This window comes from Triticum urartu, chromosome 2A (assembly GCF_056163025.1).
Source record: "Triticum urartu cultivar PI428250 chromosome 2A, HENAU_Tu73, whole genome shotgun sequence".
NCBI lineage: Eukaryota > Viridiplantae > Streptophyta > Magnoliopsida > Poales > Poaceae > Triticum > Triticum urartu.
This window is the reverse complement of record NC_141874.1, coordinates 537,348,437-537,365,293: the sequence shown is the minus strand read 5'-3', so window position 1 is coordinate 537,365,293 and position 16,857 is coordinate 537,348,437. Positions and strand designations below refer to the sequence as shown.

At 45.3% G+C, this 16,857-nt stretch overlaps 1 protein-coding gene and 1 non-coding gene across 2 annotated transcripts; one reads left to right on the top strand and one right to left on the bottom strand.

Annotated features, from left to right (window-relative positions):
- The first annotated feature begins 7,786 nt into the window (after positions 1 to 7,786).
- On the top strand, positions 7,787 to 12,321 carry LOC125538649 (hematological/neurological-like protein). Its single transcript, XM_048701916.2, has 5 exons — positions 7,787 to 8,056; positions 8,180 to 8,253; positions 9,933 to 10,062; positions 10,738 to 11,049; positions 11,771 to 12,321. Exons 1-5 carry the CDS (start codon positions 7,802 to 7,804, stop codon positions 12,041 to 12,043), a joined length of 1,044 nt encoding a protein of 347 aa, XP_048557873.2. The 5' UTR covers positions 7,787 to 7,801; the 3' UTR covers positions 12,044 to 12,321.
- A 607-nt stretch (positions 12,322 to 12,928) lies between these two features.
- TRNAR-ACG (transfer RNA arginine (anticodon ACG)) lies at positions 12,929 to 13,001 on the bottom strand. The gene has a single exon. It is a non-coding gene; the product is annotated as a tRNA-Arg (tRNA).
- Positions 13,002 to 16,857: the final 3,856 nt, after the last annotated feature.

The window sequence follows — 16,857 nt, the reverse complement described above, 5'->3', positions numbered from 1 at the left end:
AGACTAACAGTCATACAAGCTCGCAGAATTCATTGTCTGAATCAGTTCGACTTCTTCAGTCCCAAGTTCTAGCAGAAAGGCATTCTGCAACTCAACTTCGACTTGAAGTCCTATCTCTAAGAAAGATTGCGGAGAACACCAATGAGAACCTCATCGCTAAACAGCTACACCTGGAAGCTATGACCGACATCCTAGGTCGGTCTCACAGCCTTGCTCAGCAGCTTGCGCAGCAGTTCCCCCGCAAGGCTAACATTTCTTGAACTGTCTTGGAAGTGGTCTCGGTTCAGTATTATTTTTGTTACGCTGCAATGGTGCCCAGTTTTTGTAATCTGCTTCTTCGTTGCACTTTATGATCACTCCTGGCGAACTTTGATGCCCAGTGAATGTAATATACCTTAAATCCTTTATTGTGTAGTGTAGGTTTATTCTTAGTTACTATGCCGTAATTTCTTTATTGTATAGAGTAGGTTTGTTCTTAATTCCTACTAGTTACGCAGCAGTCTGAAGTGAAGCCCGGCCCATGATTGTGCGAATCAAATCATGGGCTTTTAACAGGCCAAAATAGTCTGGGTCCTTGTTTGGCCCAATCAGATATCGGCTGCGAGCAGGCAGGATGCAAACCGGGCCATAGTTAGGCCCAACTATATGACGGGCTTTTAACATGCCGAAATTAATATAGGGCTGAAATGTTAAACGGGCCCTTAACAGGCCAAAACTAATATCAGGCCAAATTACTAAGTGGGCCTTTAGCAAGTGGGCCCAAAAGCATAGTGTCCAGTTGACGGGCCGAATCTGATATGGGCCATAATTGAGCCCAAAGCCTCTTAAAGGGCCGGACCTGCTTTGGGTCGTAATTTGGCCCAGAACGTGGTAGGCTTTTAACGGGCCGGATCTCATATGGGCCACTATTAGGCCCAGAGCATGGCAGACCATTAATGGACCGGATCAAATATGGGCCGACATTTGGCCCAAAACATGGCAGCCAGTTAATGGGCTGGCCTACTAGGGTCCTCAAAATCTTGTGGGCCTACAGCTAGGCCGGCCCATTAATGTCGGCGAAATCTCGTGGGCCTTTAGCTGGGCCGGCCCATTATGACCCGCAAGAATCTTGTGGGCCTTACCTGGGTCGGCCCATTATGGCACACAAAAATCTTGTGGGCCTTTACCTGGGCCGGCCCATTATGGCCCGCAAAATCTTATGGGCCTTTAGCTGGGCCAGCCCATTATGGTCCGTAAAATCTCGTGGGCCTTTAGCTGGGCCGGCCCATTATGGTCCACAAAATCTTGTGGGCCTTTAGTTGGGCCGGCCCATTTAAACTTGTTGGGCCGTGCCACGTGTCGATGTATCATAGGCGCCTTCTGTCCAGTGAGTGGATGACATCTGTCCCGACGATGAGCCGACACGTGTTTCCTCTAGCCAATGATGATTTTACACGTGGAAAATCCTCATTGGTCGGGGCTGTTAACGGGTTATCGGATCCAAAACCCGACCGATAGCTTAAGGGCGTTCCGTTACGGTGGATGCCACGTGTCGGTCACCCTTGACGAAAGCACTTTTGTGATGCGCGATTTATCGTCATGGAAGGGGACACTTCCGTGATGATAATTTTGGTATTGTCATGGAACACTTCTACGACAGCACATGTATGACTATCTTGATTCTGTCATAAATTTTTCATGGATGTACATGCATGACAAAAAAAGCGACCTACTGTGACAAACATGTATCATCACGGAAGTGTATTTTTTTGTAGTGCAATACAATGGTCTCTTGGAGATCCATATGATGTAACTCTTCTTGCGGTGTGTTTGTTGGGTTCGGATGAACTTCGAGTTTATGATCAGATCTATCTTTTTATCCATGAAAGTTATTTGAATCTTCTTTGATCTCTTATATGCATGATTTCTTATAGCCTCGTATTTCTTCTCCGATATTTGGGTTTTGTTTGGCCAACTTGATCTATTTATCTTGTAATGGGAAGAGGTGCTTTGTAGTGGGTTCGATCTTACGGTGCTTGATCCCAGTGACAGAAGGGGAACCGACACATATGTATCATTGCTACTAAGGATAAAACAATGGGGTCCATCTCTACATAGATAGATCTTGTCTACATCATGTCATCGTTCTTATTGCATTACTCTGTTTCCCCATGAACTTAATACACTAGATGCATGCTGGATAGTGGTCGATGTGTGGAGTAATAGTAGTAGATGCAGGCAGGAGTCGGTCTACTAATCTTGGACGTGATGCCTATATAATGATCATTGCCCGGATATCATCATGATTATTTGAAGTTCTATCAATTGCCCAACAGTAATTTGTTTACCCAACGTTTGCTATTTTTCTCGAGAGAAGCCACTAGTGAAACCTACGGCCCCCGGTTCTCTTCTTTAATATATTTTCCTTCACAATCTATTTTATTTGCCTTTTATTTTCAAATCTATTAAACCAAAAATACAAAAATACCTTGCTGCAATTTATTCTTATTATTTTATTTGGCGTTCGATCTATCAATCTACTACAATTATTCACGTCCGTTTTGCCAATTTCTGGCACCGTTATCCGAAAGGGATTGACAACCCCTTTAATACGTCGGATTGCGAGTTGTTGTTATTTGTGTGCAGGCGCCGCTTACGTGTTGTTGCTTGATTCTCCTACTGGTTCGATAACCTTGGTCTCATCATTGAGGGAAATACCTACCGTCGTTGTGCTGCATCATCCCTTCCTCTTTCGGGGAATACCGGCATAGCTTCAAGCTGCATCAGCAAGCTCCAGCGATCCATCTATGGATTGGTGCAAGCATCTCGGAGTTGGAATATACACTTTGGTGAGGAGATCAAAGCATATGGTTTTATACGGACTTACACTGAAACCTGTATTTACAAGAAAGCGAGTGGGAGCACTACAACATCTCTGATAAGTATATGTGGATGACATATTGTTGATCGGAAATGATGTAGAATTTTCTGGAAAGCATAAAGGGTGTTTGAAAGGAGTTTTTTGTCAAAGAAATACCTCGGTGAAGCTGCTTACATATTGGGCATCAAGATCTATAGAGATAGATCAAGACGCTTAATAGGACTTTCACATAACACATACCTTGATTAAGTTTTGAAGAAGTTCAAATTGGATCGGTCAAAGAAGGAGTTCTTGCCTGAGTTGTAAGGTATGAAGTTGAGTAAGACTCAAGGCCTGACCATGACATAAAAATAGAGAGAGAATAAAAGTCATTCCCTATGCCTTAGCCATAGGTTCTATAAAGCATGTCGTGTTGTGTACCAGACCTAATGTGTGCCTTGCCACGTGTCTGCCAAGGGGGTACAAGAGTGATCCAGGAGTGGATCATTGGACATCGGGCAAAATTAACCTTAAAGTAATAAGGAAATGTTTCTTAGTTATGGAGGTGATAAAGAGTTCGTCGTAAAGGGTTATGCCGACGCAAGCTTTGAAACTAATCCAGATAACTCTGAGTATCAATCTGGATGTGTATTGAAAGTGGGAGCAATTAGCTAGAGTAGCTCCATGCAGAGCATTGTAGACATAGAAATTTGCAAAATACAAATGGATCTGAATGTGACAGACCCGTTGACTAAACCTCTCTCACAAGAAAAACATGATCACACCTTAATACTCTTTGCGTATTAATCACATGGCGATGTGAAATAGATTATTTGACTCTAGTAAACTCTTTGGGTATTGCTCACATGGTGATGTGAACTCTGGGTGTTAATCACATGGCGATGTGATCTAGATTATTGACTCTAGTGCAAGTGGGAGACTGGAGGAAATATGCCATAGAGGCAATAATAAAGTTGTTATTTTATATTTCCTTATTCATGATAAAGGTTTATTATTCATGCTAGAATTGTATTGATTGGAAACCTTAATACATGTGTGAATACATAAACAAACATTGTGTCCCTAGTGAGCCTCTACTAGACTAGCTCGTTGATCAAAGTTGGTTAAGATTTCCTTACCATTGATAGTTGTCATTTGATAACGGGATCACATCATTAGGAGAATGATGTGATGGACAAGACCCATCCGTTAGCTTAGCATAATGATCATTCAATTTATTGCTACTGCTTTCTTCATGTCAAATACTTATTCCTTTGACTATGAGATTATGAAACTCCCGGATACCCTAGGAATACCTTGTGTGCCATCAAACGTCACAACGTAACTGGGTAATCATAAATATGCTCTACAGGTATCTCCGAAGGTGTTTGTTGAGTTGGCATTGATCGAGATTAGGATTTGTCACTCTGAGTATCGGAGAGGTATCTCTGGGCCCTCTCGGTAATACACATCATAAGCTTGCAAAGCAAACAACAAAGGAGTTAGTCACGAGGTGATGTATTACGGAACGAGTAAAGAGACTTGCCGGTAACAAGCTTGAACTAGGTATGAAGATACCGACGACCAAATCTCGGGCAAGTAACATACCGATGGACAAAGGGAATTACATATGTTGTCATAACGGTTCGACCGATAAAGATCTTCGTAGAATATGTAGGATCCAATATGGGCATCTAGGTTCCGCTATTGGTTATTAACCGGAGAGGTGTCTCAGTCATGTCTACATAGTTCTCGAACCCATAAGGTCCGCACGCTTAACGTTCGATGACAATATAATAATATATGAGTTATGTGATTTGGTGACCGAATGTTGTTCGGAGTCCTGGATGAGATCACGAACACGACGAGGAGTCTCAAAATGGCCGAGAGGTAAAGATTGATATATAGGACGATGGTATTCGGACACCAAAAGTGTTTTGGGGGGTACCGGGTACTTATCGGGTCAACGGAAGGGGTTTCGGGCACCCCCGGCAAAAGATATGGGCCTTATGGGCCAAGAGGGGAAACACACCAGCCACAAGGGGCTGGTGCGCCGCCCCATATGGGCCGGCCTAAGAGGAGAAGGAAAGAGGGGAAAGGAAAAGGAAAGAGTGGAATAGGATTCCTCCTTCCTTCCCTCTCCCCCTCTTTCCTTCCCCCTCCGACAAATATGGCAGGGGGCGCGCGGCTTGGGAGGAGCCCAAGTAGGATTCGATCCTACTTGGGGCGCCCCTTGGCCTCTCCCCTCCCCCTCCCACCTATATAGATGTGGGAGGGGGGCGCCTAGCATGCCCCAGACAACTGTTAGCCGTGTGTGGCGCCCCCTCCACCGTTTACACCCCCGGTCATATTTTTTGTAGTGCTTAGGCAGGCGAAGCCCTACGAAAATCACTTCACCATCACCGTCAACACGCCGTCGTGCCGACGGAACTCATCTACTACCTCGACGTCTTGTTGGATCAAGAAGGCGAGGGACGTCATCGAGTTGAACGTGTGCAGAACGTGGAGGTGCCGTGCGTTCGGTACTTGATCAGTTGAAGCGCGAAGAAATTCGACTACATCAACTTTATTGTCAAATGCTTCCGCTTACGGTCTACGAGGATACGTAGATACACTCCCCCCTTGTTGCTATGCATCTCCATGGATAGATCATTGCGTGTGTGTATAATATTTTTGTTTTCCATGCAACGATTCCCAACAGTATCATCCTTGACCTAGACAAAACTAGGGAAGGCAAATGGATTTGCAAGGGTAAATCAGACAAATACTCCTCCATGCTCATGTACAAACACCTGATGTGTGTGTGTGTGAGTGAGAGAGAGAGAGAGAGAGAAAACTCTAGCAGATTTAGACACAAGATCTTCTAGTTGGTTACTCACAGTCAAGCAGGCCCTCTCAGTCAGATGGTGGCAAGATGTGTCCCCGGACATGGGCGCACAAGCCCTTCTCGAGTTCATTGCGCTGGTGGACATAACTCAGCATGTGGACCTGCAGCAGGGCATTGATGATGACATAGCTTGGACTTGGGAGAGCACAGGGCAATTCTCAGCGCAATCGGCATATCATGCCCACTTTGCGAGAAGAACAGAGAACGCGGGAGCGGTGCAGATATGGAGATATCCCCCTCCCCCCACATGCAAGTTTTTCACGTGGCTCGCGGCAAGAAAGAGATGCTGGACGGTAGATAGGCTTCAGCGACGGCAGCTGCCGCACCCGTCGGCATGCCCTTTCTGTGATCAACTGCCAGAGACATTGAATCACTTGCTTCTCGGATGCGTTCTAGCACGACTGGTATGGGCCAAGATCATGAACACTTGGGGTAGACCGGAGTGGACGCCATCCGCTGATTCAAAGCTAGTTGAATGGTGGACAACACTCAATCCTCAAAAGCAATCCCGGAAGGAGGCGTGGACGATGATAACACTGGTGCTATGGATATTGTGGAAGCACCGAAACGACATTGTCTTCAATGGAGCATCGCCATCGGTGAACGGCGTGCTTGTTAAGATTGAGTTAGAGGCACAGGATTGGAGGGCGGCTGGCCTACTACGTGAACGTGGCTCAGTCATTTGTATGGTAGATAGGTGGGACGAGAGCGAGTAATCCGCATGTGGATTCTTTAGAGCTCTAGCAGCCGTAGGGTTGGTTGTACTAACAACAATGGCCTTCTCTTTTGGCCACCTATTCTATCTATGATCCTGATGCGTCAACCTTTGACGCATCCCTTGAAAAAACTCAGTGCGGAATTAACACTAGATCTTTACTTTACTGCAAAGAAAAGGTATGCATCTGGACATCACTTCTGCCCAAACTGCAATAAAAATACTAAGAAAACTACCATGCATCTATTATGGGATTGCGATCTTGCACAAGAATATTGGCATTATTGATTCCCTATAAAAAGAGGGGAACATCTAATTATGAACACACAATGCTAGCTGCTCATCATTTGCCAAAATCTTTCAGCATGGAAATTGTCATAGTAGGATGCTGGAATATTTGGATTCAAAGGAATGTGCAGGTTTTTAGAGCCATACAACCAACCATTCAGGCTTGGAGATACTTCCTCAAAGCAGTCATCCAGCTGCTTCAATTCAAAATAAAAGATAAGCCTGCAAACTCTTTTCACCAATGGATGATCAATACTTATGATTATAAGCATGTTTTCCTTTCCTAGAGCAGGCATTGGTTAAACTTTATTTTAGTTTCGATTCTTTTATTCTTTTCTTTGTATTCCTCTCACTTTGTAAAATACTGTTTACAGTTACATGAAAACTACCTTAAAACAGTTGTTCTACGGTTTGCAGGTTAAAAATTATGCTTTCCAATCATCTATCTTACTCCTTCGTTCTTATTTTTTGCTCATGCATGTTTTCCTTTCCACTCCCTCCGTCCTATAATATAATAGCATTTTTGACACTACACTAATGTAAAAAATGTTCTTATATTATGAGACAGAGAGAGTATTTATGTATATCCCGCGCCGAATAAGCCTTTATTCTCAGTCGCGTCCTGGTTAGTCGTGAGCCCCTGGTTAGCATCAGCGTCGTGGCTTTGCTTGAGCGAGCGTCAATCACCTCTCGTTTTCCCCTGCCAAAAAAAAAATCACCTCTCGTTTTCACCTGGTCACTCTGCTCTCGGAGTCTCGGTGGATGAGCGTAACTTTGCACGGTGGGACGGTGAGTGGGGCGAAATGGCAAGGCACGTGCCCACCGGCCCTCGCCAAGGCAGAGGATCCACTACACCGGCACACCGGTCACCTCCCAGCGCTCAACAACCCACCGTCCAGCACGTACCCAACCAGGCTCACAGCCGTGCGGCACACAGATCCCCGGATCTCCTGCTCCCCCAGTCTCCCGTTCTACTCTGACCCACAACCCACCGACAAGTGGCTCCGTAGATTTCATGGCCCACATGTCAGCGACGGCGATGTGACTGTTCCGTGACGCGGACGGGAAATGGATGGGTGTTACTCCTACTACTAGTACCGTCGTACCCCACGCCACGCAGCAGCACCGCGAGGACCCAACCCCGGCTTACCCGAGCGAGCGAGAAGAGGCGATAGAGCACGGGAGGCAGCACCGCTCGGGAGCAATGGAGAGGGCGACGCCGGTGCGGAGCCCGCACACCTCGACGGCCGACCTGCTCACGTGGTCGGCGACGGGCGCCGACGCCTCCGCCGCCTCGCCGGCCGCCCCGTCCCGCCCCAGCCTCAAGGTAAGCAGCGTGCGCCCGGGGCTCCGCCTCGCCGTGTTACTGCCTATGCACAGAGCCGTTCTGCTGTCCCCTGTGCGATGCGACTGACCTCGGGCTTCACTGCTGCTGTGCTTGTTTGTGCAGCCGGCTGGGGGGATCACGCCGGCCATGTTCGGCGCGCCGGTGAGCGAGCACGAGGCCGAGGATCTGAGCAACAGGTGAGATCTGGGGCCTCCCCATGCCGCATTCCGCTCTGATCTGCTCGATCTGTGGTTCCCTACTGCGTATTTGCTTTGATTGCCCTGATCTGATCTAGTTGTAATGTATGCTCTGCTTGTATGTGGGGTTTGACCGATCGATGTCGCGAGCTTCCAACGATTTGCTGGACTGCTCTGGGTTTAGCAACGGCCAGAGCAGTCGCTCGCAGACGATTGGTTCATCAGTGGACGCACTATGTAAACATGCGATGCTGATTCTGTCCAAATTTGTAGCGTTGCCGATTTTTACACTGGATTTGCGATTGTGCGAGGGTCCAAATTGCACCCATACTCGTAATGATGCCTTAAAATAATTTGAGTGATGCAAATGACAAATATGTGATTCAAAATTCAAAATTCTGGCGTCACCACAAGGAAGAAAAGTAAAAATCTAGAAATTAGCTGAATTTGCATAGTCATGCCGCGTACTGGCTTGCTGCATGTGGTCGTGGCTAGGTCACCCTCTATTTTCTCTGTTATTAGTACTGGTAATTTTTGAAAAGTTCAATGCCGTCAACTCTCTGGAGTGTGGGTTCTCTATGAGTGTGGCTAACTCTCATCTAGATGAGACTTAACAAAGTCACATCTAACTCCCACCAGTGGCGGTGCTAGGAGTAAGAGCAAGTGATGTCGAGGCTATATATGTGTGCATATATGTAGACAAACTACAGTAAAATGCAAGTTCCTGTTGGCCTTCTGTTCCTTTTGTTTTGGGCTGTAATAATTAGACTTAGCTCTGAGATGTTGAGTTGTGCTGCTCAGGTTTTCGCCCCATGGCGTTCGTCTCGACGGCAGGCGAACGCAGTGGGTTTACTGGCAGTGCTCGAACTTGCTTTACCTCTTCCCCCCTCCTGAAATGTTTCTGGAACTGTTGTATTTCCGTTCATTTGCAATCGGTTCAGCCCGGTTCGAAAAAAAAGTAAAACGCAAGTGTATTATTGCTGCTAATCCAACTTTTGTGATGTCGCTTGACATCATATACAGCACATAGCGCCACCACTGACTCCCACACCATTTGATTTTACGCGGAGATTCGTGGGGATTTTTTTAATTAATCAAATGATTTAGGAGTTAGATGTGACTTTGTTAATTCTCATCTAGATGAGAATTAGCAAATCCGTGTGACTATCATTTTGTCAGTTTTGCCATGGCAGCCAAATTAAAACCATAGTGGATAACTGGATATTCTAAGTTTGCCTACTCCTGTGAGCATTGCTTTCAAAATTTATCACTTGCATGTGTTGAAGGTTCTGCACAAAATTACCTAGGCTTGCATTGCATGACAAGAGTTATATTTTTGTTTCCTACATATATTGTACTAGTTGAAATTTTCAAAGAAGAAATGAATTTTCCTAATGTGGTGATTGGCTGATTGCTATCGTCCGGGTGATAACTTGAAAGTACCAATATTCTTGTGGTTAGTGGTATGTGATGTGTGTCTTTTTTTGGCTTCGTTGGTTTATAAGCCATAGAATGAAGTCTCATAAGCAACTGCTTTGCTTGCAGTGGTAAAATAATTAGCCAGGCAACTCTTATTTATGTATGTTGTAGTTTTTTTAACGAGAAGATATATGTTATAGTTGCTCGAGAGTAAGGTACTGAACTCTTGCCAAGTGTCTAACCTTGTTGATCTGTTATAGTGAAAGGAGATTGATGTCCGGTTCAAAGATGAAGGAAATGACTGGGAGTGGGATATTTGCTGAAAAGAACGAGAATAGTGATTCAGAGTCTTCAAATCCTGCAAACAGAACTTCTGTGAGGATGTATCAGGTACGTAACATGCTTACAAACATCTCGTTATCTCCCCCACTTGGTTGGAGAACACTCACTCAATATCACAAACACACGTCGTTTTGGTTACTGAAACGGTCTTCATGATTTACCTTTGACCACTAATTTTTACTATACTATTATATGTATAATACAATTTTTTTATAAATATACTTTTCAAGGCAAACCTAAACATACGATTTACAGATCCTCAATCTAAATATTTGAGGCAATATTTATAGCCAAAGTTTTAAAAGCTTGACCTATGACATGTATTTGTGATATGTAGGGAGTATCTGTTTCTCCGCTTGGTATTATTTTGATGGTTCCTTGCGCTATTAATATTTATATGTGTTGATGGGCAGTCACTCTTTCCTTGGTAGAGTAGTAGAGTACCAAGTTAAGGCATACTTTGTGCATTTTCTGTTAACACAAACTGCTATTTGGTATCTGAGACTTGAAAAATGCACTTAATGGGCCTCCACAGATATCCTGTTATGTCAAGTTTTAGTTTCTGTAACCCCTCAAAAAAAAGTTTTACTTTCTGTATTTTTCATATTTGGAACCTTCAACATCTGCTGATTGTTTTTTCTTTCTTTTTTGTGGAGATGAACTAAATATTAAACTTTGATTTCTTCTGACAATATCAGTCGCTGATGCTCCTTTTCATTACAGCAAACTGTAACTGGAGTAAGTCAGATCTCATTTAGCGCTGATGGAAGTGTTTCTCCAAAGAAGCCATCCTCAATTCCTGAAGTGGCTAAGCAGCGAGAGCTTAGTGGCACATTCGAGACTGATGCTGAAGCTAAAATTAATAAGCAGCTTTCTGAAGCCAAGAACAAGGAGCTCAGCGGAAGCAATATCTTTGGTCCACCTCCTGAGACCCCTGCAAGGCCACTGGCTGCTCGTAATATGGAGCTACAAGGAAATGTAGATTTTGCACTTCCACAACGAAGAAGCGTGCACACATCAGTGAAAGTATCCAATGTGAGTTACCTGATACTATTGCCTTCCTGTTGACATTTTGATTATATATTTTACTATGTCTCCTTTTGGAGTTAGTAGCCAGGTAACCAACAAAATAAAGTGGCCGTATGCATCGCCCAGATGCAGAGGCCGGGGGTCATCCTCCTTTTCTAAAAAAAATAGAGCCCATTTGCCGACCATTTGACGTGCTTGCATGGTGCTGATTTGCATTCTTTGATATTATGTTAATTAGATGCTTCTGTTTCTTGCATGTTAGATGCTACACTGCAATCAGTGACGGAGCTTAGTGTAGTCCAAAGGGGGACATGGACCCTCCAATGCTTTACTAACACAAAGACGTCACAACATAATTCATGAATTATGCACTGTTTTGTGTGTTTAATTTGTAATCTCTTGAGGCTGCCCCCTCTGTGATTAGCGTGAAGCCGTTGCACCGACCGTTGTCTGGTGCCTTCAATTCAAACAAACCATTGGAAGCCACTTCTAGCTTGACCTTATAAGCATGTTCAAATTCGGTTGCATAAATTTTTCATGTACATTTCACCAGCTAGGCAGCTACTGCCCTACTCGTAATAAGTGACTGATGTCTGCATAGAGAGAAAAGCATGTCAATTTTATTTGATGATTTGCTCATATGACAATATTTTCATGATAGCACTTAACCTTGTTAGCATAAATATCCTACCTCTGCATTTGCATGACTTGAAATTCCTTTTTGTAGCCTGCTGGAGGTCCAAGCAACATCACGTTCAGTGAGGATCCTGTAACGAAGACAGCAAAGAAAATTCACAACCAGAAGTTCCAAGAGCTGACAGGCAATAACATCTTTAACGAGGATGCTCCCCCTGGCTCAGCCGACAAGTCTCTGAGCTCAGCAAAGCTTAAGGAGATGAGCGGCAATGACATCTTCTCTGATGGAAAGGCGTCTTCGCGAGACTACCTCGGCGGTGTCCGGAAGCCACCTGGTGGCGAAAGCAGCATTGCACTCATCTAATTATGGTAGACTGCTCTAGTCGGGACTGGCTAGTACGTCCTCATTTCAGGTGCTCTCCTTGGCCTTCCCGGGTCTAGATGATGCTTTGAGATCTGAATTATGTTGGATATCTTAGCCCTAATATAGTGTAGAGTCAGCAGGATCTGACTCGGCTCATGTCATGTACGCCTGTGCGTGATCTCATCCTTGTTTTGTGGTACTTATGTATTAATCTCTCTGTACTGAGAACCTGCGCAATAAGCTTTTTATGGACTCATTCGGTATCATTGACAAGGCAATTTGCAACTCTTTTATCAGCTATGCCAGGAAAGATTCAGCGGAATTCTTGTGGTAACACCTGTGATGAAACCTTCTCGCTGTATTAACCTTTCTTGTGGTGAATCAGTACTTGGTTAAAAGAGTTGCAAATATTACAACAAATAAAGGGTGAAGAAATATGTTAAGAAAAAGGGTGAAGAAATAAGAATAGACCTTTGGTGATCGGTACATAGATCCTGATTGCAAGTTCAGCCTGGCATGCAGTATTTGTGCTGTTTCTCTCTTCTTCTGCTCTAGGTGCAGTTTATAGTATCTCAGGATGTAGGTGTTTCTTCAAAAAATGTGTATGACTTGGTATGTAGGAGTATGCAGTATGATTGACTCCATTGCCGTAATGGAAATGGGGGTCGTGTGGTAGTTCGGCCCGGCTTTATGGAATAGAACGTTGATTCAAGTGTAGGAAGCACCAAAATAGGATTAAGCCAATAATCAAAGTGGAGAGTCTGGTTTTAAGATGAAAGGCATGCGGAGAAACAAACGTGCATACCTCAGTGGAAAAGCAGCTGGAATTTATATATAGTATAAACTAGAGTACTAAAAAGAGAAGATAAAACTATCAATAAAAATCGACTCCGCTGGGGATCGAACCCAGAATCTCTGGTTTCGTAGACCAGCGCCTTATCCATTGGGCCACGGAGTCATTGCTGTTTTCTTTCCAACAACAGTTTATATGGACATCAATGAATGGGCTGGCCAACATGATGCAAGAGGAGTTGGTCATACCTCCACACGTGTTGTTAGCTCAAGTTTACAGAGGGATTCCCTGTTTGAACGAGAGGTGTAAATTGCCAAAAACCATCACAGTTGCGCACAATGCATAAACAAAACTCTGCTAGGCGCAAAGATAATATGTGTCTCTTAGGCTCTTGGGTACGAGAGATACATCAATGCTGATGGTAAACTCTAGAAACAAGTGATTGATGCTAAATATAAGATTTCCTCTCCTAATTTGTTCACTTCATCACTTGCCCCTATGCTAACACTTCTCTCTTTTGGAAAGGGATGCTGCATGTTGCCAAAGCTATTGAATTTGGCTATAGGTGGGTAGTGAAGATGGTAACAAAATTAGGTTTTGGGAGAACACATGATTTGGGCCTTCCCCTCTAGTTGTCCAATTTTAGGACATCTACAATCTTCGTAATGAAAAAACCCATGTTACTTCTAAAGTTTGGGATGATCCATTTTGAAAATGACTTTCAAGAGGACCCCCACCCCCCAAATGAATTAGAGCAGGTTGCTAGTAGCATTACTTTGTCTGATGAGGCTGACTCTTTGATTTGGCAGTATGACAACAAGGGCCAGTACTCTACTAGCTCTATGTATAATATGATCGATTTTAGAAGGCCTAACCAGTATATATTCCTGTTGTTTGTGTCGGCCCTAGGATTCGTATTTTCTTGTGATTTCTTGCAAATAATAAGCTCATGACATGGATAATCTTTTTTTTGCGGGGGAAAGGAAGATTTCATTAACTCACGGAGGCTTCTCGGCGTCGGAAATGTTTACAATGCAGTCTAAACCCGACCTCGACCACACAGCCGTACGAGGGGTACTACGACCATACGCGGCTAGTGCATGACTGACATTGTTTTGTGATCTACTAATGTGAGAAAATGAAATCTCCCTAGATTCAGCAGTAATCACCCTGCTTATATCCTCTACTAGTGCTCGCACTTGTGATCGGTTCGCTGACTTGGCCGACAGCATCGAAACCGCTTCAGAGCAGTCCAACTCTACTAAGATGGGTAGGTTGGTACGGTACAAAGCCAACTCCAGTCCCTCCTTGCATGCTTCCAACTCCGCTTGGGGGCTATTATCACATGTGAGCAGCTGCCTACAAGCTGTAAAAATGAGCTCCCCTCTATCATATCTAATGACCATCCCTCCCCCTGCTGCTCCCGTGGCCTGTACAAAGCTACCATCGGTATTCAGCTTTGCTGTCCAGCCAGCTGGGGGAGGTATCCAATGGAGCGGCTGTGCCTTACTCTCGCTGGCATAGTCAGCCCGACCTCCCTCTTGCACCACCATTTTTCCTTTCTCCAAATCTGCATGTGGAAACTGGTGGATACACAACAAAGAATTAATGTGCCCTTGGAGGAAACACTTGGATGCTTCTGTGGGCGGAGGGACTTTGTCGTGTGTGATTTCATTGCGGATGTACCATGCCCGCCACATGATCATAAGGACGACCATGCGCGCCGTATCCGACAGAGGGTTTAGTAGCGCGAACAGCCACTCTGGGCCATCATTCTTGATGGTCTCCACCTTTGGAATAGGCCAGTCCTTCTCCATGGATCGCCAAAGGTCCATGGCAAGTCGGCACCTGCACATCGCGTGAAAGCCGTCCTCTCATTCCACGCCATAAAGGGTGTTGGGGAACGTAGCAGAAATTCAAAATTTTCCTACGTGTCACCAAGATCTATCTATGGAGAAACTAGCAACAAGGGGAAGGAGAGTGCATCTACATACCCTTGTAGATCGCTATGCGGAAGCGTTCAAGAGAACGGGGTTGAAGGAGTCGTACTCGTCGTGATCCAAATCACCGGAGATCCTAGTGCCGAACGGACGGCACCTCCGCGTTCAACACACGTACAGCCCGGTGACGTCTCCCATGCCTTGATCCAGCAAGGAGAGAGGGAGAGGTTAAGGAAGACTCCATCCAGCAGCAGCACAACGGCGTGGTGGTGGTGGAGGAGCGTGGTACTCCAGCAGGGCTTCGCCAAGCACCGCAAGAGACGAGGAGGGAGAGGGGTAGGGCTGCGCCAAGAAGGAGAGGAACTCATGTGTGTTGGGCAGCCCAAACCTCAAGTATATATAGGGGGAGGGGAGGGGCTGCGCCCCCACCTAGGGTTCCCTCCCTAGGGGTGGCGGCAGCCCCCAGATCCCATCTGGGTGGCGGCCAGGTGGAGGGGAGAGGGAGGCGCACCAGGCATGGGCCCTAAGGCCCATCTGCCCTTAGGGTTTGCCCCCCTCCTCCCCTTAGGCGCCTTGGGCCCTTGTGGGGGGCGCACCAGCCCACCTGGGGCTGGTCCCCTCCCACACTTGGCCCATGCAGCCCTCCGGGGCTTGTGGCCCCACTTGGTGGACCCCCGGGACCCTCCCGGTGGTCCTGGTACGTTACTGATAAAACCCGAAACTTTTCCGGTGACCAAAACAGGACTTCCCATATATAAATCTTTACCTCTGGACCATTCCGGAACTCCTCGTGACGTCCGGGATCTCATCCGGGACTCCGAACAACATTCGGTAACCACATACAAACTTCCTTTATAACCCTAGCGTCATCGAACCTTAAGTGTGTAGACCCTACGGGTTCGGGAACCATGCAGACATGACCGAGACGTTCTCCGGTCAATAACCAACAACGGGATCTGGATACCCATGTTGGTTCCCACATGTTCCACGATGATCTCATCGGATGAACCACGATGTCGAGGATTCGATCAATCCCATATACAATTCCCTTTGTCTAGCGGTATTGTACTTGCCCGAGATTCGATCGTCGGTATCCCGATACCTTGTTCAATCTCGTTACCGGCAAGTCTCTTTTACTCGTTTCGTAACACATCATCCCGTGATCAACTCCTTGGTCACATTGTGCACATTATGATGATATCCTACTGAGTGGGCCCAGAGATACCTCTCCGTTTACACGGAGTGACAAATCCCAGTCTCGATTCGTGCCAACCCAACAGACACTTTCGGAGATACCTGTAGTGTACCTTTATAGCCACCCAGTTACGTTGTGACGTTTGGCACACCCAAAGTATTCCTACGGTATCCGGGAGTTGCACAATCTCATGGTCTAAGGAAATGATACTTGACATTTAGAAAAGCTTTAGCATACGAGCTACATGATCTTTGTGCTAGGCTTAGGATTGGGTCTTGTCCATCACATCATTCTCCTAATGATGTGATCCCGTTATCAACGACATCCAATGTCCATGGTCAGGAAACCGCAACCATCTATTGATCAACGAGCTAGTCAACTAGAGGCTTACTAGGGACATGGTGTTGTCTATGTATCCACACATGTATCTGAGTTTCCTATCAATACAATTCTAGCATGGATAATAAACGATTATCATGAACAAGGAAATATAATAATAACCAATTTATTATTGCCTCTAGGGCATATTTCCAACAGTCTCCCACTTGCACTAGAGTCAATAATCCAGTTCACATCGCTATGTGATTAACACTCAAGGTCACATCCCCATGTGACTAACACCCAAAGAGTTCTGGGTTTGATCATGTTATGCTTGTGAGAGAGGTTTCAGTCAACGGGTCTGCAACATTCAGATCCGTATGTACTTCGCAAATTTCTATGTCATCTTGTAGATGCAACTACTACGCTACATTTGGAGCTATTTCAAATAACTATTCTACTTGGAGCTATTCCATTATACGTATCCGGTATCTCTACTCAGAGCTATCCGGATAGGTGTTAAGCTTGCATCGACGTAACTCTTTACGTCGAACTCTTTATCACCTCC